At 37.5% G+C, this 27,167-nt stretch overlaps 1 protein-coding gene across 12 annotated transcripts in view; it reads right to left on the bottom strand.

Moving 5' to 3' along the window:
• Positions 1-26,665, bottom strand: part of CCDC73 (coiled-coil domain containing 73) — a 138,337-nt gene extending 111,672 nt beyond the window's left edge. For 10 of the 12 annotated variants that reach the window (XM_038563091.1, XM_038563093.1, XM_038563097.1 and 7 more), the window contains exon 1: positions 26,306-26,599. In XM_038563091.1, the coding sequence (XP_038419019.1) occupies positions 26,306-26,347 (42 nt within the window). In that variant the 5' untranslated portion in view covers positions 26,348-26,599. The other 2 variants (XM_038563087.1, XM_038563088.1) reach the window with 2 other exon arrangements.
• Positions 26,666-27,167: the final 502 nt, after the last annotated feature.

Here is a 27,167-nt window from a genome sequence, read left to right as displayed (position 1 = left end):
TCAATTTCACTATGCTATTATTTTGTTTAGAATCAGGATCTACTTTCATTAGTTATCCTGGCCTGTAATTTTTCAATCCCATATTTTCTGATTCCTTCTTTTGGTAAAATCACATAGTTTAAGTCCTTTGAGATTTAGTTGTATTCTGTTAAGATTTTTTTTCATATTTTTTACTGTGATATCTGTAGAAATGGATTTTTAAAATCCATTTTGGATTCACTGTAATTCTTTTTTAAATGTTATTCGTTTTTTGTATTTTAGAGAATGGGAGAGAATGCACATGGGGGAGGGGCGAAGGGAGAGAGGAATCTCAAGCAGACTCTCTGCTGAAAAAACATGAGTCTGAGGAGATTTCCGGGCAGAATGCTGAAGTGTCAAGTGGCCTTTTTTTTTTTTTTTTTTTAGTTGAATATGAAAGATATGAGAAGAGAGATGAATTAAAGAAAAAAACCTGTTCTGGTTCATTAAGTCTAATATGTGGAAAATATGAAGAACCCAAGATGTGCTAGGGTAGTAAATTAATGCTAATTCACATTTCTAGTATCTCTAATCAACCAAAATTCTCACACTAAGAAATAGTTCAAAATAAATATCAAACCAAGGGCATGGGTATAAAACCATTTAATGCCTCAGAAAAATACAAGGCAACATTACTATATAAGAATCTAGGGCAGCCCTGGTGGCTCAGCAGTTGAGTGCCACCTTCAGCATGCGGTATGATCCTGGAGACCCAGGATGGAGTCCCACATCGGGCTCCCTGCATGGAGCCTGCTTCTCCCTCTGCCTGTGTCTCTGCCTCTCTCTCTCTCTCTCTCTCTCTCTCTGTCTCTGTCTCATGAATAAATAAATAAAATCTTAAAAAAAAAAAAAAAAAAAAGAATCTCAAGAGAATTATCTCACAGCAGCCTGATATGCCCAAGGTAGAGAGAGGTCAGGATTGAAAAGAATTTTATGTGACTTTGGAGAGAAAAATTTATAGGAAATCCAGAAAATTTTGTGGAGTATTTTTTACTGAAGTATAGTTGACACACACTGTTATATTCATTTCAAGTATACAACATAGTGATTCAACAGTTCTATTTGTTATGCTATGCTCACCACAAGTGTAGTTATTACCATCTGTCACCATACAATATTACACCACTGATTCTAATCCCTATACTATACCTTTCATCAAAAGGGACTTATTATTCATTCCATAACTGGAAGCCTGTACCTCCCACTCCCCTTTACTCATTTTGTGTATTCTCCCTATGATTCTCCCCTCTAGCAATCATCAGTTTGTTCTTTATATTAGGTCTGTTTCTGCTTTTTTGTTTGTTTGTTCATTTCTGTTTGTTCTAACAGTACTGGTAGAAGCACTGCCAGCTTAAACTAAAAGGACTGAAACAATTCAAAATGAAGAGGCTTCTGGGCCACCAAAGTTCTACCAGTAGGAGGCAAGACTGAAACAACTACTCAGTTGCAGAGATGATTTCTTATGAAAAATAAAGAGCCTCTCAAAGAGAGCTGAGCCAAGAATCTGGAGGTAAAGCCAAAAAGAAAATAATGGATTAGAATGAACACCCCCAAGGGACAGAATGGAGACTGTCAAGAACAGCTCTACTGTCTTCCTTTACATTACACACAATACCTCACTTATACTTCTGGTCACCAAATAAATGGGGAGTAAATCCACCATTTCTGTGACACCAGTTGGGTGAACTACAATTTAAGTCAATTCTGACCCTACCCAAGTGGAGATAACATCAGATCAGATCCCAGAGGTTAAGGGTTGAGAGCTACAAGACTTGCCCCCCATCACCACTCAAATGTCAATTGCACATCCAGGTTGCCACCTATACTTCAAACCAACTGGCTACAAATTGAGGTTTCCTCAACCCTCCCCTCCTCAGGTTCAATTAATTTGCTAAAGCAGCTCACAAAACTCAGGAAAAGACTTTACTTACCAGATTACCAGTACATTACAAAGGATATTAAAAGTTACAAATGAACAGCCAGAAGAAAAGATAACAGGGAGAAATCTAGAAGGATTCTAAGCACAAGAGCTTCTGTTCCTATACACCACCCTCTTGGTTCAGAGATGCATTCTTTTGGGAGTGGGGGAAGAGGCAGGAGAGAGAGAATCTTAAGCAGACTCCATGCCCAGCCTGGAACCCGACACGGGGCTCGATCTCACAACCCTGATATCAGAAACTGAGCCAAAATCAAATTGGAGGCTTAACCAACTGAAATCACCCCTGGAGGTGCATTCTTACTTCACTAACCCAGCAGTTTTCCAATTCCCTGCAGTTCAGGGATTTTTATGCAAGTTTCATTACATAGACATACTGATTACATCATTGGCCATTAGCAACCAAGTCAATCTCTAGTCCCTCTCCCTTCCTAAACTAGGCCTGGTGAGAAGGGGGAACCTGAAAGTTCCAACTCTCTCATCACATGATTGGTTCCCCTAGCAAGCAGCCCCCATCCTTAATAGCTTTCCAAAAGTCATTTCATTAACATAAACTCAGATGTGGGTGAAAGGGCCTGTTATGAATAACAAGACATTTCTTTCACCTTTGTAACTCTAGAGCTATTTTCAAGAACAGAAGACAAAAGACTATATACCAACAAAAGATGTTCTCACTGTTCTTATCTTAGAAAATTCCAAAGGTTTTAACAGTTCTATGCCAGAAATAAAATGAAGAGCAAATTTCATCAATACATTCTTATTATAAACCCACAATATCAGAGACCTCTCAGGGAACATTCCATGCCCATGATAACACATACCCACCTGCATTATAGAATTACTATGTACTAATGACTACTAAATGTTCTTTCTCCTCTTTTTAAATGAAAGTGTCTATTGTGGTTATCCTGTCCCTGTCTCATCACTGTATATTGGATTGGTAGGTGAATGATTTTTTTTAGTTGGCAGGTCTCTGGATCAAGAGGAGCTATACCTGAGAAGCTGCAGCCCAGGAGCCTCAACCACATTTATGTCTAATAAAGATCAAGTGATTCTAGATATTGAGCCTGATACTGTTTTGGAGTGAGATCTTGGGAGAGAATGAGCATATTTTGCTTATGAGAAAAATACAAGCCAGGTAAATTGTGCTAAATTGTGTAATGGCCACAAATTCTTCATTATGCTCATTTGAAATGTGACATGATCACTTCTCCCTTCCAGAGGCAGAATCTATTTCTCTACAAGGGAATGCCTTAGGATTCACTTTGACCAATAGGCCCTGAAGTCTGAGCTCTCTTAAAATGCTGCTCTGAACCTGCCTTGCCTTGTCTTGTCACGCCGTGAAGAACAAAACTACATGGATAGGGAGAGGCACAGCCCTCCACCAATCTACAAGCTGAACTGAATGCAGCTGTAAGAGTAGGTCTAAGCAAGACCAGAAAAAAAAAAAAAAAAATACCATCAAACCTGCAAAGTTATGAAAAATAGTCATTGTTTTCAGACATTAAGTTTGGGGATAATTTCCTATGCAGCCATATATTCAAAAATGTTTATTTTAACATTTTAATTCTGCATTGTCTCTTTTCTACAAGTTCCTTTTTTTTTTTTTCTATTTAGTTTTCAACTCTTTCATGCTATTCTCAAATATCTGCTCATCCCTGGCTATCTGTTCATATTTAAAAGTAATGCAAATTTCTGGGGCACCTGGATGGTTCAGTTAGCTAAGCATCCAACCCTTGATTTCAACTCAGGTCTTGATCTCAGAGTTGTGAGTTCATGCTGGGCGTGGAGCCAACTTAAAAAATAATAAAATAAATAAAACAATTTTAAAAATTAATGCAAATATTTTTAATAAAAATAAAAGTACTACTTTAGTCAGTATCAGAAAAGAAAAACACAAGGAGACTGCTCTAGATTAAAGGACAACAAAAAGACTACCAAATAAAGTGTGAACTTTGGTTCCTAGAGTGAATAACAGAATACCTATATAAAAGGACATCTGGGGGACAACTAGGGAAATTGGAATGTTGAGTGTAGTAGATAACATTCATAGGTCAATATTAGATTTCCTGGATAGCTATGAAAGAGAATGTCCTTATTCTTGTTTTTAAGGAAATACATGCTAAGCATTTCAAAGTATCATAAAGCTTGAAAATTACTTTCAACTACTTCAGGAAAAAGAAGTATATAGAGATGAAGATCCAGCTTTTGCAGCAAATTTTTAATAACTGGTGAATCTAGGTAAAGGGTAAGAAGGTGTTGATTGCTCTATTATTTGAATTCTTCTAAAGTTTGAAATTTGTTAAGATAAAATATTAGGGAAAAATAGAATGATGCTATAATCAAAAAAGACAGATAATAACAAGTGTTAGCAAGGATGTAAAAAACTGGAATTCTCATAAACTCCTGGTGGGAATACAAATGGTACAGCCATTTTGGAAAACATCTAGCAGTTCCTCAAAAGGTTAACCATACAGTTACCACATACCCAGCAACTCCACTCTTAGATACTTAAGAGATACATGAAAGTTCATAGGAGCATTATTCATAATAGCCAAAAAGTAGAAATAATCAAAATATCCATTAACTGATGAATGGATAAACAAAATGTGGTTTATCCATAAAATGGTAGGTCAGTCAGCAATAAAAAAGAATGAAATACTGATACACATGTAACAGTATGGATGAACCTTGAAAACATTATACTAAGAGAAAGAAGGCAGTCACAAAAGGTCACATATTGTATTATTTCGTTTATATGAAATGTCCAGAACAGGCAAATCCATAGAAACAGAAAATAGATTGGTGGTTGCTGAATGCTGTGGGTTAGGAAGGCTGGAGAGGAAAGGGGAGTGATGCTAATAAATGTGGGGTTCCTTTTTCAGGTGATGAAAATATTCTAAAATTGACTGGGATGATGGTTGCACAACTCAGAATACATTAAAAACCACTGAATTATACATTTTGAATGAATGAATGGTTTGGTATGTGAACTAGATCTTCATAAAGCTGTCACTTTTCAAAATGGAATAATATGCGAGAAAGCTGTGGGAAGCTCTGGGGGAGGGCTTACTGACTACAGCCTTCATACCAGGTGACCAAATGGCAAGACAATCTTTTCATCAGGAGACTGCCTCCCCAACATCAATATGTAGACATGTTTTCTCTCAGGCCTTTCATTTTCTCCAGAGAAAAACTCTCCATTCTCCTGTCTTGGAGTGGAAGAGAAGAGGATAGAGGATTCTATCTGGCGCATCGATTCTGATAGAAGTGTGACAGATAGGAGGTAAGGGTTCCAAGTTCAGTGGGGAGATTTTTACTCAGTATTTATTTGCAAGCCTATGACTCATCTCTGTCCATTGTGTCTGGTATACTCCTGACTGGAACTGCAATGGTTCAAAGTTTTTCAGAAATTTTTAAATTTCCCATCTTCTGTGGGGAAGAAGACCTGGGAAGGTTCAAGTATTCTACACATAGATTTTCAACAAATCTTTCTTTTTATGCCCAAACCTTATTCTTGCCTTTCAGGTTATTTGGTATTCCCCAAGTACTAAGCAAACTTCCAAATTTTTAAGTCAGTCACTAACTCCTCTATTTTCTTTCTGACAGGTACTGCTGAATTATCTCTCCTGTCTCTGCGAGTCATTAACTCTTTTAATGCATTTTAATGACAGTGAAAAAACAAATATATGCAGTTAATCCAGCATGTTTAGAAGTCTCAAACAGGATTTCAAAACCCAACTCCTTTATAATTATATAAATTCTGTTGTGCATAGAACATATTGAACAATGTTACTCCTAAAAAAAAAATGATGAATGGCACAGAGGTGATTAAAACGCTTTATAGTTCAGTTCCTAGCATACCCCAGAGCACTATGCTAGTTTCTGAGGATATAAGCTCACAACCTAGTTGGAAAGACAGACACAGAAACATAGAAGCATATACAAAATACCTATGAAAATACATATAAGAAAACAATTGATTCTGGGATGCCTGGGTGGCTTAGCAGTTGAGCATCTGTCTGTCTTCAGCTCAGGGCGTGATGCCGGGATCCGGGATCGAGTCCCACATCGGGTTCCTTGTGGGAAGTCTGCCTGTGTCTCTGCCTCTCTCTCTCTCTCTGTCTCTCATGAATAAATAAATAAAATCTTGACGGGATGAGCACTGGGTGTTATATGTTGGCAAATCAAACTCCAATAAGAAAATATACAAAAAATAATAATAATAAATAAGTAAAATCTTTTAAAAAAAGAAATGAAAACAATTGATTCTATCAACAGGACTTACAAGGAATGTTATAGAAAAGACAGTATCTGTGCTAGACCTTAAATATTGGCTGGGGGGGAGAATAACATAAACAAGATGATAACTATATGTTTACAAACTTTATCAATTTACCAACAGAAATGTGTATCACACAGTGCAAGTCTAGATGACGTGTCACTCAGTTCTGAGAGCCACCTACTGCTATTTTATTCATTCTTGTCCCCCAGAGCCTAGCATTATGTCTGGCACACAATGGTACTAAATAAATCTCCTACCAGTCCAAAACATAGCAAATTTATTCCATGCCTATGTACTTGTTTTTCCTTCTTTAAGGAAGGCTCTATCTCAACATTTGCACAGAATTTCCTTCATGTTTTTTAGGTCTCAGGTCAAATGTTACCTCCATCAAGGGTGCCTGGGTGGCTCAGTCCACTGAGTATCCAACTCTTGGTTTCACCTCAGATCATGATCTCAGGGTTGTGAGATCGAGTCCCGTGTTCAGCTCTGCACTCAGTGCAGAGTCTTCTTGAGATGCTCTCTCTCCCTCTGCCCCTCACCCCACTTGCACTCTCTCTCTAAAATAAATAAATAGGGCAGCCCTGGTGGTGCAGCGGTTTAGCACCGCTTGCAGCCCGGGGTATGATTCTGGAGACCTGGGATCGAGTCCCACGTTGGGCTCCCTGCATGGAGCCTGCTTCTCCCTCTGCCTGTGTCTCTGCCTGTGTGTGTGTGTGTGTGTCTTTATGAATGGATAAGCAAATTCTTTAAAAAATAAAATAATATAAAATAAATAAATAAATAAATAAATAAATAAATAAATAAATCTTTAAAAAATATATTACCTCTTCAATATGCACCACACCTCATTACTCTTCAGGATATCATTCTGTTTTATTTTCTTCATTGCACTTACCATTAACCAAAATTATCTGTTAATTATCCATCTAACTTCATTATATCTCCTTGTTTAAAAAATAAGCTTTGGGGCAGCCCGGGTGGCTCAGCGGTTTAGTGCCGCCTTCAGCCCAGGGCCTGATCCTGGAGACCCGGGATCGAGTCCCATGTCGGGCTCCCTGCATGGAGCCTGCTTCTCCCTCTGCCTGTGTCTCTGCCCCTCTCTCTCTCTCTCTCTGTCTCTCATGAATAAGTAAAATCTTTAAAAAAAAGCTCTGAGGGGTGCCTAGGTGGCTCAGTCGGTTAGGCATCCTACTTTTGGTTTTGGTTCAGGTCATGATCTCATAATTACAGGATTGAGCCTGCCACAAGCTCTATGCTCCCTGCAGAGTCGAGATTCTCTCCCTCTCCTTCTCTTTCCTCCTTCTGCTCCTTCCCCCTTTGCACGCATACATGTACACACACACACATGCTAGTTGTCTCTCTCTCTCTCAAATAAATAAAATCTTTAAAAAATAAGCTTTGTGAGAATACAATCTCATCTGTACTGACCATGATATGTCTTCAGCACCTAGGACAGAGCCTGATAACAGAATAATATCCAAGATTACATAAATCTTTATTGAATATTGAATTAATTTACTTTATTTCCCTAGTTCTCAAAGGTATTTATTAGTTAGTAACTCTTGCTATAGGCATATAATCATTCAAAGAGTAACAGATTGAAAAAAAAATAAAAAATAAAAAATAAAAAAAAACAGATTGAGAATCAGTTGGTATTAACAGATCTCTTAATAGGTAGTCATGTGATGGCAAACAAACTCTTGACCTTTCTGGATCTACTTTTATCTCTAAATTTATTTCCAGCTACACAGTTCTATCTAGTGACTACCATGTGAACAATTCCTAATGCATCTTCAGTCATCTCAAAAATACATTTCTTTAACCTCCAATTTAACAAATCAAAATTTGTACTTTTTCATCCTCAAATCTTTTAAATTCCAATTCTGTCAGTAGTATCACATATTTTATTTAAATCTCCAAGATGAACATTCACAAAATCTTCGATCTCTCTCCCTCTTTTACTCCTCCTTATCCCCTAAATCTAATATCTAAATAGACCTGTTTGTTCTTCCTTTTAATTGGCCCTTAGATTCCTTTTTTTTTTAAAGCAGGGATTCCACTTTATTAATCTTTCCAGATTGTTTTAAATTTTATTTATTCATGAGAGACACAGAGAGAGAGAGAGGCAGTGACACAGGCAGAGGCAGAAGTGGGCTCCCCACAGGGAGTCCAATGTGGGACTCAATACCAGGACTCCAGGATTATGCCCTGAGCCAAAGACAGACACTCAACCATTAAGCCACCCAGGCATCCCCCTTAGATTCATTCAGCATCACTACTCTCACTGCTATGAATCAAGTCAGACCTTTATTCCTTCAGATATGAAATATAATCATCTTTTCCTGTTATCCTTTTAATCTTCCTCCCCAATTTAATTTAATCTGCATATTTCTCCAAAATTATTTTTCAAAATACCACCTAAATCTCGTCAATCTCCAAATCCAAGAGGCTTCCAATTATCTACAAACCAAGTCCAAACACATCTGCCTGACTTTTAATGGTTCTCCACTTTCTAGTTTCATCGTCCTTTTCAATTTTCATCATCTTCTGCACACAGTGGAGGTCCCAATAAGGGACCAAGATACCCTCTACTATAATTTCCTTATTGTCTCCTATCTAATCCATGCTCATTCCCACCTCTATACCTAGAATTTTCAACTCCTCCCTTACCTAAATTTTATCCACATTTTACATCCAATTCAAGGCCCCTTTTCTCCAAGAATCCTTCCCTGACCACTCTAACCCGTACAGACCCCTCCATTCTCTAAATTTCTGGTGTGCTTAAATTCAACACAAGACTTAATATAATTTCCCAGTTTTTCTATTTGTGTTCAATCTATTTCTTCAAATGGGATGTTTTTTAAATGCAAGAACTATTCTACACTTCTTTCATTTATAATTCTGCAGGATTTAATACAGTGCTAAGCACAAAGTAAGAACTCAGTGAATTAAATGGCAATTAGAAGAGTTTTTATTTTTTAAGTAGACTCCATGTCCAACATGAGGCTTGAACTCATGACCCAGGATCAAGAGTTGGACGCTCTACCACTGAGCCAGTCAGGTGCTCTTAGGAGAGACATTTTTATGTAACTCCTTACATATTACAATGCAATTTCAATTTTCCACTTTATCCTTAAATTGCATCTCTGACATGTTCAGGCCTATACTTAAGTAAAAACTTGACTGCTCTGGGAGACTGGGGTGACATAGTAGGTTAAGTGTCTGACTTCAGCTCAGGTCATGATTTCCGGTTCCTGGGATTGACTGAGTCAGTTCCCCACTCAGCAAGGAGTCTGCTTGTCCCTCTGCCCCTCCCCCCAACTGTATCCTTTCTCCCTCTTAAATAAATACATAAAATCTTTTAAAAACACAAAACAAACTTGACTGCTGTGACAACTATAAAACCTTGGGGCAAAAGACTAATTTTTCTGAGACCCAGTTTCCTAACCTGATAATAAATTTCAAGTTTAACCCAAAACGATAGGCTTATATTTTATGAGATCAGCACTGTTGAAAGACTGAAACATATTTTTAAATGGATTAACAACCCAATGAGTTAAATTAAGAAGTGTGAAGGGAATATAAGAAAAATCTGTAACTACATCTGATTTTAATTTTTACACTACTGAAACTTTAAAAAATATTATATGTAATAATACAAATGTTTTAAGTATTTTTTTTTTTAATTTTTTTGTTTTATTTATTTATGATAGGCACACAGTGAGAGAGAGAGAGAGAGAGAGAGAGAGAGAGGCAGAGACATAGGCAGAGGGAGAAGCAGGCTCCATGCACCGGGAGCCCGACGTGGGATTCGATCCCGGGTCTCCAGGATCGCGCCCTGGGCCAAAGGCAGGCGCCAAACCGCTGCGCCACCCAGGGATCCCCAAATGTTTTAAGTATTATTACTATTTTACCAGAAGGCTATACTTCTTTAAATAGATCTTATCTATTACTTTTATCCAAATATATCTCAAATGAAAGTTAAGATACTGATTTCTTTAAGAAGCTTGCTACATTTTCATTTGTGATTTTGATTACTAGAGAAGACTGAATTATTTCCATCAGATGCTGCTATTTTATATGGGGAGTCAACGTCAAAATGTTATTCATTTATCAGAAATATACTTTGGGGTGCCTGAGTATATTAGGGGCTCTGAGTTAAGCATCCAATTCTTGGTTTCAGCTCAGATCATGATCTCAGGGTCATGAGATCAAGCCTCCCATGGGGCTCCATGCTAAGCACTGAGTCTGCTTGAGATTCAATTTCCATCTCCCTCTGCCTTTCTTGCTCATGCATTCTCTCTCTCAAAAAATACATCTAAAAAATATATATATACTTTAAGTACATTTATTTAGTGACTCAGTATTTGTTTCTTGCTATATAACATTACCTTTTTTTTTTAAGAGAGAGAGAGAGAGAGAGAGAGCGCACATGCATACATGCAAGGGGAAGGGTAGTGGGTTAGGGGGAGGGCAGAGAGAGAGGGAGAGAGAGAATCCTAAGCAGGCTCTATACCCAGTGCAGAGCCCCACATGGAGCTCAATCTCACAACCCTGAGATCATGACCGGAGCTGAGATCAAGAGTCAGACACTTAACCAACTGAGCCACCTAGGCACCCCATAGCATTACTTATCTTACATACTCATAGTTCAAAATCATTAGCCAAATATCTACAAATTTGGGAATAATATCTCTACATTAAAAGCAGAAAATTATATTATCTGTTTAATAACAGTGTTAAACAAACAGAGCAATGAAATAAATTGTGGTTCCTGGAGCAACACCTAAAGGACTTTTAAAAATACAAATTCCAGGGCTTCAAGTCTACTGAATGAAGAACTGCAGATAGGGCCCAACAATCCTGCTTTAACAAGTCCACTAAAGTATCAAAACCCATGATGCAAATTAACCTGGGCATGCCATTATTACTCAGTCACTGAATATTTTCTAAATATATAGGAAGTTTAGGTCCTGCCTAGGAAAAAGATATTTTGGCTTCCTGTTTTAATTTACCAAATGCTGATTTAAAGTACTATACAAATATTGATGAGTGCTATAATCAGGCCTCAAAAATGGAAATGAGAAACTTGGTGATAACTCTAAACTTTTATTAAGAATCAGAGAAAAACGGGCAGCCTGGGTGGCTCAGAGGTTTAGCACGGCCTTCAGCCCAGAGCATGATCCTGGAGACCCAGGATCGAGTCCCACATCGGGTTCCCTGCGTGGAGCCTGCTTCTCCCTCTGCCTGTGTCTCTGCCTCTCTCTCTTCTCTGTATATTCTCATGAATAAATAAATAAAATCTTAAAAAAAAAAAAGAATCAGAGAAAATTAATGCTAAATACCCCAAATTTGAAATATTTCCAAAATCTGTACCAGGGCATATGATTAAGAAGACTTAACTGTTTCTGCATTCAGCACACTTTTAAAATTTATGATCAGAATCAGGAATGTTGTAGAAGCAGCAAAAAAAGCAAAGCAAAAGAGAATCAATCCCAGGGTCTTAAGTTTATAAATATTCTGTTTTGTTTTTTTTTTTAGGATTTATTCATGAGAGATACCAAGCGAGAGAGAGAGAGAGGCAGAGATATAGGCAGAGGGAGAAGCAGGCTCTATGCAGGGAGCCTGACGTGGGACTCCATCCCGGACTGGACTCGATCCCAGACTGGACTCGATCTCGGGACTCCAGGATCACGCCCTGGGCCATAGGCAGGCACCAAACCGCTGAGCCACCCAGGGATCCCCTAAATATTCTGTTCTAACCCAGAGATTTCCAACTGGTGTGGTAGGACAGTGTGCTATGAATAAGTTACTAGGTTTGAGAATAATTATTATTCCTCTTAGTTGTACAAAAGGCTGGGGACAGCCTGGGAAAAAACAAAACAAAACACCCAGAACTGGTTGCAATTGGACAGGATTAACTTTGTCCAGATGCCCTTCTCCACTGTACAAATACTGTGTTATCATTTTCCAACTGTACCATGACATGAGCTGAAAAAAGTAGGAAGCACTCTTCTAACCATTTCTGCTAATTCAATGACTAGAATAACAGTTGCAGTTACACAAAATACAACTCAAACTGGGTTTAAAAAGAAAAGGAAATTTACTGGCTTGTCTGATTTAATACTCTAGAATTAAGTGTGCCTTCAGACAAGCAATGTAACCAGCACCTGGATTGTTATTCTTTGAATTTTTGCCTATATTACCCTGATACTGGCTACATTCTCAATAGGCTATCATTTTATAATGACAAAATGGCTGTAAGCAGTTAGCAGAGTTATGTATTTCCTTGTTCATTCTTCCCACAAGGAAAAGAGAGAGTCTTCATCCTGATAAAAGTCCTAAGGTTACCTATTTGGGGCTGCATAGGTTATCTTTCCAACCCTGAACCAATTACTGAGCTCAGGACTGATGCAAGCACAGCTCAACAAGTTCAACCTCTGGAGCTAGAGGTAAAGTCAATCCAGGTTAATCTCACAAACATCACTATGCCTGAGAAAGTGAGGACTATTTAGGGAAACGTCAGATACTGTTAGGAGGAAAAAGGAAGAATGTATGGGAGTCAACAAAAACAGCTTTCCATAATAGCTTACCACATATCTCTAAATGAGTTAAATACAAAATTAAACTGACTGCTTCTTTTCTTTGGATTAAAGGCAAGTGCCACTCTAGTAGTCTAAAAAAAAAAAAACTATATTAAAATAACATTTTTACCTATCAAATTAGAACAGATTTTTTTTTTTTAATTAGTACCAAAGGGCGCCTGGGTGGCTCAGTTGATTAAGCATCCAACTCTGGATTTCAGTACAGGTCATGATCCCAGGGTGGTGAGATCAAGCCCTGCAGTGGGCTCCGCACTCAGCAGGGAGTCTGCTTGAGATTCTCTCCCTCTCCTTCTGCCCATCCCACCTCTCACACGGATGCTCTCCCTCTCTCTCTAAAAATAAAGAAATCTTCTAAAATGACTATCTAATACTATATGTTGGCAAATTGAGTTACAATTTTAAAAATGTAAAAGAAATAAAAATAAAAATTACCATCCAGTACTAGTAAAGGGATGGTGAAACTGGCATTCAATCAGTTCTGGTAGAAACATAAGTGGAAACAATCCTTCGGAAAAAAGTTGAGAATGTCTCAAGAATCATAAACTATACAGATATATACTCATTTTACTTCTGAGAATCTACTCAAAAGAAAAAAATCTTAAATGTAGAAAAATTTCCACATTCACAGACATTTACTGGTAAGTAGTAGTAAAACAAGAAAATTAGAGACAACCTAAATGTCCAGGAATAAGAAAATAGTCAATTACGGTATCACTACCTGGTACAATATATGCAGCCACTTAAAATGAAAATAGCTAATATGCGTTGAGCTCTTACCATATGCAAGACATTCTTAACATATATTTAGTTCTCCAAACAACTCTGAGATATTTACTATTAGTATTTCCCTTTCAGAAATGAAAAAACTGAGGCATAAAGAGATTAAGTAATCTGCCCAAGGTTACACATAAGGGATGGAACCAAGATATGAACCCAATAATCTAGTCCCAAGCCTGTATTCTTAACCACTACATTATATTGCCTCTCAATACTGTGTTTATGTAGTTTATAACAAAATGTTACGTTATAATGTTTTATAAAAAGCAAATAATCAACAAAAACAGAATTTAGAGTCTTCCAGTTAAAGAGTGGATTAGGGGTGCTTAGGTAGCTCAATTGGTTAAGTGCCTATCTTCGGGTCAGGTCATGATCCCAGGGTCCTGAGATCAAGCCTTAGCAGGGAGTCTACTTCCCCTTCACCACCCTTTGTCCCTCCTCCCTCTCGTGCTCTTGCTCTCTCTCAAATAAATCAATAAAAATTTTTAAAAAAAAATAGTGGGTTGAACACAAGTATATAGTTTAGCCCCACTAAAACAACAGCAAGCAACTTAAGGCAGAAATCTTGGGCAAAGCAAATGAGAAATGTGACAAAAACAAAAACCACAGTTTTTTGGGAAGGAGACAGAGTAGTAGTATTTACAAGACCTAAGAAAGCAAAGCCAGTAAACAAAAAACTGGGAAGCAATTGACTTACATCACTCACACCCCTTCGCCACACCACTTCCCTGAACCCTCCTCCTCACCCCTGCAAAGGTCTAGAGATACCAGAACCTCTCAAAGGGAAGGCAAAGGTGAGGCCAAAAACAGGACAATTCCTTGAATGTCTATTTAAGAAGAAGTTAGACCCAAGATTTCCTTTCTCTTTCTGGTTAACCAGATGGCTACACTTTCCTCATCTGGACAGATTAGAAGTTCTAAAGGTGATCAAAGCAGAGAGTCTACAATAAGAGATAACACCTCAGGGGTTGGGGGGACCTACTATACTGAAAAGTGTACATACCAAATGTTGAGACAACCCTGCCTGACCAGCCTTCCTCCTCTAACAGGGCTCCCAAAGCTACTGACAGGCATCCAGTTCTCCAAGCAAGACTGGAAGTGTGTTTTTAAGGGAATCTGGGCCAAGAGAAAAGACATAAGTAATATGACAGTGGGAGCTTACTCACAAAATATTTTAGTCGGATTATCCTAAAATAAAGACCATAGTCCATAAACTATACCCATACATTTAGAGCTTCCAATCCACTTTTCTGGTGCCTAATTCTTAAACAACAGCAGAGAGCTAAAGAACAACAGACTTGAGGGTAAATGTCTAATTTCAAACACAAAGACCAAAACAAACAATAAAATTTTTAAATGCAATTTAGAAGAAGCAAAGATCAAATAGAGGGAACACTTTCAAAAGAAACATCTTTAATATTTTCACTAAAAGATAAGACCATAGATTCCATTTATTAAAAAAGAAAGATGCGGAGATACCTGGGTGGCTCAGCAGTTTAGCGCCTACCTTCAGCCTAGGGCATGATCCTGGAGTACTGGGATCAAGTCCATATCAGGCTCCCCGCATGGAGCCTGCTTCTCCCTCTACCTGTGTCTCTGCCTCTCTCTCTCTCTCTGTCTCTCATGAATAAATAAATAAAATCTTTAAAAAAGAAAAAAGAAAGAGGCTATGATAAAAGGAAGAGTCACAGAAATAAAGTTTTTTTTAATTTAGTGGAAATAAAGACAAAATTGAAAAAATCTTACAAAAAGAACAAAAACCCCAAAAAATACAGAATTGAAGAAAAAAGTATTAGAGGATTAATTCAGAAAGCCCAATAATTATACCCTAGAAGTTCCAAAAAAGCAAATAGAGAAATTAGAGAATAAATCATGATAAATTTTCAAGACTGATTTTCTCAGAACTAAAAAATATGAGTTTGCAAAGAGCTCATTAAGTATCGACACCAAGACATATCATGGTGAAATGATAGAACACCGGAGAAAATGGGGGGACCTGAGAGCTTCCAAAAAGGAAAAAAAAATCCATACAAATGATAACACATTAGAGCTTTCAATATTTACAATAAAATGTAGAATAAAGAAGCTAAGTCTTCAAACATAAGGGAAAGTTATTACCAAACTGGAATTTTATTGCTATGCCAAGTGTGAAGGTAAAAGATATTTTCAGGCATGCAGTGCTCAAGACAATTTACCTTCCATGCATCCTTTCTCAGGAAGCTACTTAAGGATTTCTTCAAGGAAGAGAAAGATATGAAATCCAGGAAACAAGGGACTCTAAGTGAGAGAGAAAGGAAACAAACCCCTGGGATGGGGAAGGGAGCTTGTACAGCAACCAGTCCAGATTGGTGTAATTTAGTAGGCTCTGGAAAAAAGCTCCTCAATAAGATGAAATGAACAGATTACTGTTTTAAATCACTAGTAAGAGTTGTACATAAAGGAGAAAAGTCTCATTTACTGAGGTTAATTCGTAATGAACACATAAAAAAGTAAGCAATGGAAGAAACAAGACAATCGTTGGGGGGATGTACAGGAAAGGAAAAATAATCATAGCATACTACAATGATTCAGTTATGAATAGCATTTATGCAGTAATAATCATATAACTCTAAACACTGATATAGTCAAGATTATGATATAACTATCATAAGATGGATAGCATGTGACGGGGGAAAGGGTGAGGTACAAGATGAAACAAAGTTAAATCCTCACCTCCAATCATGGATAGTCATTAGATAATGCCTAAAACTGGAAAATCAAGAATCAGCAACAAGAAATATATTATTTAGATATGTGGAAGTAAATGGCTAAAGAATAAGCTGAAATAGCTTAAAGTAGTTGCTGTGGAGGAGAAAAACGGCAGGGTAAATTACTGTTTTCCTTTTTTTTTTTTTTAATTACTGTTTTTCTAAACAAACCTTGAAATTTTTTAACTAATTACATTATGTACTCATATGACTGATAAAAGTACATACTAAATTCTTAAAAATCAGGATTCAAGTGATTCAGTCAGTCTGACTCTTGATCTCAGCTCAGGTCTTGATCTCAGGGTTGTTGAGTTCAAACTCCATGTTGGGCTCCATGCCCAGCATGAAGCCTACTTAAAAAAAAAATAAATTGGGGATTCAAAATTACATAAGTATCTTGGTTAAAACCATCATACCCATATAAATTTCATCAAAAAAATATTGAAAGGGAATACATCAAAATGATAACTGCAGTTATCTTTCAGTGATCAAAGCACAAGTGATATTTTCTCCATCCTGCTTTCTATAAAAAATATCCATAATGGAGGAAAAAAATTTGTTTTAAGTTGTTATAGAATTACTTCAGTTGATATTTCTTGGAGAGATATGAAATTAGTTTAGTTGCAAGCAGCATTTGTTATGAAAGAAAAAAATAGGATAGATTAGACTTTCTTTTAAGATTTATTTATTTTAGAGAGAGATCAAGTGCATGAGAAAGAGTTAGGGGAAGGACAGAGGGAGAGAATCCTCAAGCAGACTCCCTGCTAAACATGGAGTCAGATGACATGGGCTCAATCCCATGACCCCTGAGATCATGACCTGAGCTGAAACCAAGACTCAACTACTCAACCAACTGAGCCACCCAGGTGGCCCTAGATTAGACTTTATCCGCAATCTTCACATGTAGCAAGTTTCATTAAACTTTCATATTAATTTTATGTAAATACAAACATATGCATGTATACTGGACACAATATAAAATGTATTTCTTACTGTGGGCCAGAGTCCAAAAATAGTTTTGTTTTTTTTAAAGATTTATTTTAGGGACGCCTGGGTGGCTCGGTGGTTGAGCGTCTGCCTTCAGCTCAGGGCATGATCCCAGAGTTCCAGGATCGAGTCCCACATTGGGCTCCCTGAAAGGAGCCTGCTTCTCTCTCTGCCTCTCTCTGTGTGTCTCTCATGAATAAATAGATAGATAAAATCTTTTTTAAAAATTAGGCAATTTATTAAAGTCCTGACATAAAGAGATTCAACTGCTAGTGAACAAGAAACAATAATGCTAATATGGAAAAAACATGCCTTTTTGGTCATTTATAAAGGAGACAGGAAATATTTAATTTGAGGCTTCATTTACTTTTCTGTAAATCAAAATACTTTCATATTTCAATATTGCTTTTATTACAGCAATCGCCAAAAATACATATGCTTTTCCCTATTTTGAAACACAACTTGAATAAATTCAAATAATGATTCCATATAGGAAAGAAGTCATTAAAAAAGGCTGACTATCGGGATCCCTGGGTGGCGCAGTGGTTTGGCACCTGCCTTTGGCCTAGGGTGCGATCCTGGAGACCCGGGATCGAATCCCACGTCGGGCTCCCGGTGCATGGAGCCTGCTTCTCCCTCTGCCTGTGTCTCTGCCTCTCTCTCTCTCTCTCTGTGACTATCATAAATAAATTAAAAAAAAAAAAAAAAAAAAAAAGGCTGACTATCTTTATTTTTAACATTTGGCTCCATAGTGTTAATAACAAACTCTTACAAATAGTTCATTTATTTATAGTAATTTATAAGTTTATTATTTATAATACTTAAGTATGTATAATATACTCATAACATAAATATATTAGTTATACTACATTATTTAACAGTCTTAAAAATAACACCAATAGAATAAAATATTTGAAGCATTACCTCCACATTCACCATATTACTGATTTTATATTTTGCAAGTACTGCCATTTTTTAAAAGAGTTTTCAAAACTACATAAATAAAAATCTATATTTTACCACAATTTAGGAGTTCTAAAGGCTTTTATATCTTTGAAAGTATTTATTAAAAATTACATCTTAAATACTCTACAGAGGAAAGGAAGTTAGCCTATAATCCTGATAGGGGTCAGGGTAATAACACAAAATGGACAAATTACACTGTCATTCTACTTAAATTATTTAAGTTATTTAATTTGACCTGTAGATAGTCTCTTGTCTTCTCATCATGCCTGACTTTTAAGTGGGAGGTCTTCATTCATGATGATCCTTTAATAGAAGCAAAGCTTTCTCCATTTAACCCATGCTGTTATCAATCATGTACAGGGATAAATGAGCCTGTAAGATTTTGCCAGTATCACAAATGACACTGTGACCTGAGGCCAACATCTTTATTTGCTTCTCCAGTGATTCACTTCAGCAGATATTAACCAATTTTATAATCCATGAAAGGCAAAATTAAAGGACACCATCCATAAAACAGAATAATTCCTATCAGCAACAAAGTGATGTGTGTATTATCTTATAAATTATATGGCCATACAGTGTGGTAATGTAATGAAGTAAAGATGGTAATAATCAAATGCCTAGGGCAAACGCTAATATGCATTTAATCACACAGCATGAAGCCATTTGTCACTACAGTTGAATGCATGTGTACATAAAATACATGAGTCACGTCCTTATTGTTATACTATAACAGCATCAATTTCACACTATCATTTCACATAATAACAATTGGTAGGCTTTGACATTAGCTAAAACATTCAAAGAGTATACGCAAAATCATCAACAAGAGCTTTACAAATGTAAGAAACAATTTAATTTCTCAGTAACAGAAAGAATTTTTCCTCCAAAATTCTTTGTTAAAGAGGCAGAACTTCCAAGTTTCCTTTTCTTCCTTAAATAGCACTTAAATTGGTTTCATCATATTGCCTTTTATTCTTAGGAACACTCTTATGACTTGAACTGAGTACTAAATCAGTCTCAAAAGCCTATCTCCTTCATAAGTAATTATTAATATTTAAATGTAAAATATGGGTGACATTTGTTACAAAAAGTGAATGTGTGAAAAACTGTATTCATTAATTATACACACAGTGGTGTGTGTGTAGATTGGAAAAGATTCAGAAAAAAAATGCCATAACATGATCTAAAAATATATAAACACTATTTAATTATCTGATCATGGATTGAGACACTTATTGGGAAACCACCTAACTCCATCAAAACCCTTTATTATATTACACTTCCTAGAGTGTATCCCTCTAAAAGTGAAGGACCAAAGGGTCTTTTATGTATAGGACAGTGCCAAGTAGAAGTGAGTACATTTGCACTCATATTCTATCTTGTGTTAGCAATGGTTATGTTAGCCATTATAAATTCCTTAACTAGTGGCCAAGTCTCTCTCATTTCTGTATCCTCACATTGACTAATACAATGATTTACAAAACTCAGGCACTCAATATGTGTTGCACTGCATGTTGCAATGAACTGACTACTAACTCCTACCCTTTGGATAAGGTGGGGAGGATAATATTTGGAAACCATGAGTCAAATAAGTTAGGATGTACAATCAGTATTTCCTGTAACTGTGATAAATTTTAAAAGAAATATATCACAACTCTAGAAAAGACCTATTGAAGAATAATTGTGTAATGAAGGAAAATGGAAAATGTCCACAGATGGATTTTAAGTAGACTTTAATATAGAAACAATAAAGAACCAAGACTAATATAATTTAACACATCTGTTTAAGAAACTGCAAATGATACAAATCTGAGTTAATGATCTTTACCTTCAAAGTCTAGAAAGGTAGATAGATAAAGCATTCATTCAAGTAAGTGTAAGCCCAAACATGATAATACTAGGCATGATATAAGACACAGATAAAAAAGGGTAAAGTGTTCAAAAAATTCAAAGTACATAGTGCCCAAGCCTTAATTATTCAATCTAGAAAATAAAGACACTAAACTAGTTATAAGTACAACAGCAAATTGGAGTACATGATGTCTAGCAACACTTCTAGCAGTAAAAATCAGATTTAATTAATCTATGAAGAAGAGATTTTAGGCTATTGAAGAATTCAAGAAATAGTTCGCAAAAAAAGGATTTTGAGACAGACCCTGAGCAAAGGAAAATCAAATCTGGCTGAAAGATAGGAGGGTAGGTCTTTACACAAACTGATTTAGAAAGTAGAAGTCACTGAGCAATTTTCACAAAATGAAGTGGGAAGTGAGATATTACAGAGTTTAAGGTCATAAGTAATCAAGTAAAGGTAGGGGAAGGAGAAAAATTGGAACATTTTACATTTTACAGAAAGAAGTCAGTAAAGACAAGGAATTAAATGAGAAAACAGAGGGGATAATTGAAGGAGTGATGTCTAGGAGTTGAGCAGAGGGGAAATAATATGATGAATGATTAGCCTTAGTTAGGTGGGGGAAGAACATTCCTTTCTTTCTTAGAAAGCAAAGTGAAAAATAAAGTGAAAGGGGCAAAATACAAAGACTACTGAGGTTCCAGAAAGGAACAGGACATTATAAAATTAGGCATAAACCTGATCTTATTTAATGAATTTCAAAATATCAGAACCTAAGGAGAATCTTGAAGTCTGAAAATATTAATGTAAACAAAGGAAAAACATTCATTCATTCAACATTTATGGAACTCCTTCTACATTCAAAATATAATTATTAAAACAAAACAAAACAAAACAAAAATATAGGGGCACCTGGGTGGCTCAGCGGTTGAGCATCTGCCTCTGGCTCAGGTCATTATCCCAGGGTCCTGGGATCGAGTTCTGAATCAGGCTCCCCACAGGGAGCCTGCTTCTCCCTCTACTAGGTCTCTGCTTCTCTCTATAACTCGAATGAATGAATGAATGAATGAATGAATAAAATATAAACAAACAAAACATGCAGAGCCCTTGTCCTGAAGAACTCTAGTAGGGAGATACAGATATATGCAAATAATTATAATACAATATGGTCATGTGCAATGGTAGAGATCCTTAGAAAACACTATGATAGTAGAAAGAAAGGGCTTCTAATCTAGCAAGGGAAAAAATCAAACAATTGAAAAGGTCTGAGACTTCCTGGGTGACCTCTGGACTGAGGCTTAAAAATCTTAAAAGTTAAGAAGTTAGCAAAATGAAAAATGAGGTAAGGGTATTTTAGAGGGGAAAAACAGCATAAGCAAAGGCACAGATGGACACATCATCATTTTAAATGAGGAACTAAAAACAGATTAAGATTATAGTTTAACATGTAAGGCTGGAAGAAGAGATAAGGCTTGAGAAACACACAGGTTTTAGGTCTTCTGTTCCATGTTAAGGAGCTTGAACTAATTAATATTTTCACACCTCTGCTCTCTCACAGAGGATGCCTTCCTCTATCTTTTCTGTTTAAATGCAAATCAAAAATCAGGTCACATTTCATCTCCTCTGTGAAACTTTTCTTGTGAATCCAGTTTATACCATTTCTCCTTTCCTGAACTGTACTTGTTGCCCATATCACGTGATTATTGTATTTATTGCCATACATTCTTACTGTTACACATAATTTTTCACTTTATTATGTCAATTTATAATGCTGCCATAAATGTTTTTTTTCATTAAGTATTCAATTTTGTAGGTTTATTAAGGTCCAGAGGGAAATGCACTTTGGGAATACCTGATAAATAATATCTTAAATTACTATAAATCATGTATAATTATTAAAACACTTTGAGTTTCTTGAAAGAAAATGTTTTACACTATTGTAAGTAAAATTTTCTCTATTTGCAGTAAAATCTTTGCCATATTGCTCCTTGTTTTAAGAAAAAGAATAGGGGGATCCCTGGGTGGCGCAGTGGTTTAGCGCCTGCCTTTGGCCCAGGGCGCGATCCTGGAGACCCGGGATCGAATCCCACGTCAGGCTCCCGGTGCATGGAGTCTGCTTCTCCCTCTGCCTGTGTCTCTGCCTCTCTCTCTTTCTCTGTGACTATCATAAATAAATAAAAATTTAAAAAAAAGAAAAAAAAAAAAAAAAAAAAAAAAAAAGAAAAAGAATAGGGATTCCATATATAAATTTTAGAAATGTAATGCTTAAATTCTAAAAATGAACAGTCTGAAATATATGAAGGAAATGAAAGAATTGGAAATTCTCTCCATAAGGTCATTATATGAAACCAAACATGAAATATGCTATTAAAAATACTATAAATTCAACTAATCTAAAGCAATATAACAGAGATCTTTGTATTAAATACATAAACACTAATTTTGGCCACCTTATAAATAAAATCTAAGAAAATCCTTTAAATATTTCTTAACCACTTAAAATCTTTAATTATACTAAACTCCAAATTTTTCCAAATATGAAAAAACAAGAGTAAATTTCCAAAATATCCTAAAAGAGGGATTCTAATATAGCTGGAAATTTATTGCTTATTGAATTTAAACTGAAAATAAAAGTTGTAGTTTATATTAATCAGTGCCAGAGAATTCCATAAAGGCTTTTCTTATTAACAGAGAGTTTCCATGGATCATAAGAAAACTAAGAAAGCTGAACAGCTTCCTGACATAACTTTTGTAACATCCATATTAGCAAACAGAATAAATTATGAAAATTACATGAATAAATTACAGTAAAAATTCTCGCCCAAAATACATACAACAAAAATATTTTTCCTTAATTATCTACATGATCATTTTCCAAAGTCTAGAGGGCACGAGGTCCATAAAACAGAGCTCTAAAAATAGGTTCCACTGTCAAATAAATCTGGGAAATGCTGCATACTAACTTCCCATCTTAGAGATTAACAGCATCATTAGCATAGTTAGAAACTGTTTAAGTTTAATCCACCCCAATTTCTCAAGTTTATCTTAACCATGGAACATTTTTCTTTTTAGGTAACTCAAACTGCAAACTAATATTCTGGGGTACATGTGTTCCAAGGAATGTATTTGGGGAAATTCTAACAATTCTCACATGAAATCATTCTCATGGTCTTACTTTGCTAGTGGCTTTTTTTTTTTGGACAGAAAAAGTGCCTTTTATTTAAAGATGGGAAAGATCTGGGCATGTTTACTTGTTAGAAACCAAACAAAGGCTATGTGACATTTTGAGAAGGTGAAGATACAGGAGGTGAGCCCTAGGGTAATAGGTTGGAGGGGACCAGACAAATAGGTAAGGTTCTTCAGTCCTCTCAGTAATCGAGAGCAGGAGACGGTACAGAGGTGGAGAGATTTATGGATGGAGGCTTGAATTGATTATAAAGAATTAAGAATTCTTATTCCCCCCCAAAAAAAAAAATGTGTTCATTCAACTGTTACCAGGACTAATAGAAGAATATTATCTTCGACAAAGACATTTATCACTTAAAAATAGACTAGAAGGGCAGCCTGGGTGGCTCAGCGGTTTAGCGCCGCCTTCAGCCCAGGGCGCGATCCTGAGGTCCTGGGATCGAGTCCCACGTGAGCCTCCCTGCATGGAGCCTGCTTCTCCCTCTGCCTGTGTCTCTGCCTCTCTTTCTCTCTGTGTGTCTCATGAATAAAAAATTAAAAAATTAAATCTTAAAAAAATAGACTAGAAAAAATAAAATAGAAAAAAGCATAAATTGCTCATACTAAAGTAGTTGCTTCGTCTTATTCAGTATTTCAGGTGTATATACACACTTATACTGACCTGAATGTAAAATGTATTTCTTAATGTGAGCTATAATTAGAAAGTTTAAGAATGCTACGGGTTCCAAAAATGCTAATGAAAACACTTAGGTCAGGGGCAGCCTGGGTGGCTCAGCGGTTTGGCGCCACCTTCGGCCCAGGGTGTGGTCCTGGGGACAAGGGATCGAGTCCCACGTCGGGCTCCCTGCATGGAGCCTGCTTCTCCCTCTGCCTGTGTCTCTGCCTGTGTGTGTGTGTCTCTCATGAATAAATAAAATCTTAAAAAAAAGATAAAATGGGTTTCATTATAAAAAAAAAAAAAACCACTTAGGTCACCAAGTATAAGATTGATTTTCTTTAGGGTTTTGTTTTTTTGTTGTTGTTTTGTTTTGTTGTTGTTTTTTTTTTTTTTAGTTTTAAATAAGATAGTGTTCATAAAGCATTTAGTCCTGTGCTTGGCATGTAATAAACTTTCAACATATGAAAGATGTCTATTACTATCAGAAAAACACTATTACAGCCCCAGTAGTTATGAAACCCATAGTCAAAGCTAAAGAAACTAAAAACGCTATGCTGCCACCCAGTGGGCATTATTATACAGAAAGTGATAACCAGGTTTCTTCCGGATACTATGGTAGGAAGCAGTATAAAAATTAAAACACTAGGGCAGCCCCGGTGGCCCAGCGGTTTAGCGCAGCCCTCAGCCCCGAGTGTGACCCTGGAGACGCCGGATCGAGTCCCACATCAGGCTCCCTGCATGGAGCCTGCTTCTCCCTCTGCCTGCTTCTCCCTCTGCCTCTGCCTGTGTCTCTACCTCTCTCTCTCTGTCTGTCATGAATAAATAAATAAAATCCAAAAAAAAACTCAATATAATTCTTATGAATTCAAGACCTACTGGGGCGCCTGGGTGGCGCAATCAGTTGAGCGTGGGACTCACGATTTCATCTCCGGTCATGTTCTCAGGGTCCAGGGATCAAGCCCCTCTTAGGGCTCTGCCTGAGTGAACAGTCAGCTTGAGATTCTCTCTCTCCCCTTCTGTCCCTGCCCCCACCCCCGCTTGCACTCGCGTTCTCTCTCTCAAATAGATAGATAATTAAAAAAAAAAAAAAAAAGAGTAATTGAAAAACTACTTCAAGTCAACCCTGAAACCAGGGAGGGTGATGAACGCAAAAATCGGTTTTCGAAAAGACAATTGTGGAAGACTGTAGAATAAATTCCACCCAAATAATGTTTGTTGATTTTCAGGTTGTAATACCTCATAAGGATTTTTCCTTCGAGGTTCAAAACAAAGAGCCATAGGCATTTATCACAACTAAGGCAAAACAGCAAATAACCAAAAGTAAAGGGATCTCATTATTCTAAGTGTAAGATGCTTAATGGAACCTTCACGTATCCTTTCTTTTTTTTTTTTTTTTTTTTTTTGAGATTTTATTTATTTATTCATGAGATACACAGAGAGAGAGGCAGAGACACAGGCAGAGGGAAAAGCAAGGTCCCTGCGGGGAGCCCGATGTGGGACTCGATCCGGGGACCCCGGGGTCACACCCTGAGCCGAAGGCAGATGCTCAACCGCTGAGCCCCCCAGGCGCCCCCCACATGTACTTTCTAAATGAGTGTACTGATTGTAAACGTTCCCATAAACACCTTGAGAGTTGTCACTACTTCCAAAAGCAAAGGTAATTGGAAGATAAAACAATGCCATGAATAATGTAAATCTATAATTCAGCATCAGGGGGACTGGCAAGCCAGTCATTTTATTCCCAGGGCAATTCCACTTCAGTTTGCTTGTGCAAGGCACTTCAGAAAGAACAACATCACTCTGCGGATAAAGGACACCGGAGAAATTTCCCTTGGAGGTTTACACACTTCGGCAACTGCTTAGTACTGGCGGAACTTGGCACCACGCTTCAAACATTCTGCAAAGTGACATCCACCAAAGAAAGTCGAGATTCACTGCTAACGGTTGAAAACGCTGCAAACTGTGAGCCCCAGGCTTGTCTGAAATTTTTTCACCAACCTTATTTATTCATAACGCAAACGTGAGGTTTAAAACCAAATAAACAGGGGATCCCTGGGGGGGGGCCAGCGGTTTAGCGCAGCCTTTGACCCAGGGCGTGACCCTGGAGACCCCGGATCGAGTCCCACGTCGGGCTCCCTGAATGGGACCTGCTTCTCCCTCTGCCTGTGTCTCCGCCTCTCTCTCTGCGTCTCTCATGAATAAATAAATATTTTTTAAAAATAAGCAAAACCTAAAGCATACGTATAGGATGCTCCCGCGCGTCTCTATAAGGAACAGACAAGACTCACATTACTAACCGGCAGCCTTGACGCCGCTTCAGGAAACGCCATGAGAAGCCCAAGAAGCAAAGACAGGGAGGCCCAGGGGTGAAGGCCTCTCCCCGGTCGGCGTGAGCGTCGAAGATTCCAGACACCGCCGACGCCACGTCAGGAGACTTCCGGGGAAGGTCAACCCCTGGACGGCCGGGGAGAAGAAGGAAAGGTCAGGCGGCCAGAAATACAGGCCAATCCCTTACACCGACGGCTGGATGGAAAGATCAGAGCGGCCTCTGAAAGCCCACTTGCAAGCTAGACACCGCGGCAAGTTACCTCAGCGGACCGCGCGGCGGCGGCTCACTCCTCCAGCTTCCGGTTCACCTTCCCGCCCCGCCCGCCCCTCCCGGCGGAACTTCCGGTCTCCAGACCAGCTAAACGCGCCCCTGGGGCCAAGTGGCATTGACTGAAAACACAAAACAAAAAAACCACAAGACAGAAAAACTAGCTCCTGGAAAGTTTCTCTGATTGTTCGAGCTTTTTCTTTGTGGGCTCTAAGTAAACTACTTATTGGGGGATCCCTGGGTGGCTCAGCGGTTGAGCCCCTGCCCTTGGCCCAGGGCGTGATCCTGGAGACTCGGGATCGAGTCCCACATCAGGCTCCCTGCATGGAGCCTGCTTCTCCCTCTGCCTGTGTCTCTGCCTATCTGTGTGTCTCTCATGAATAAATAAATAAAATCTTAAAAAAAAAAAAACTACTTATTGGTTTATCTATCCGTATTGAAAAAATATATTTGTAAAGATGAAGAAAAATGAATGTTTTACCTGTTGGGAGCAAGAGGAAGTGTGTGGGTGGGGATGGGAAAGACAGGAAGAAGACCTCACTGAACACATTTTT

This window comes from Canis lupus, chromosome 18 (assembly GCF_011100685.1).
Source record: "Canis lupus familiaris isolate Mischka breed German Shepherd chromosome 18, alternate assembly UU_Cfam_GSD_1.0, whole genome shotgun sequence".
Lineage (NCBI taxonomy): Eukaryota > Metazoa > Chordata > Mammalia > Carnivora > Canidae > Canis > Canis lupus.
The sequence above is the reverse complement of the archived record's forward strand: the minus strand, read 5'-3'. Positions and strand labels throughout refer to the sequence as shown.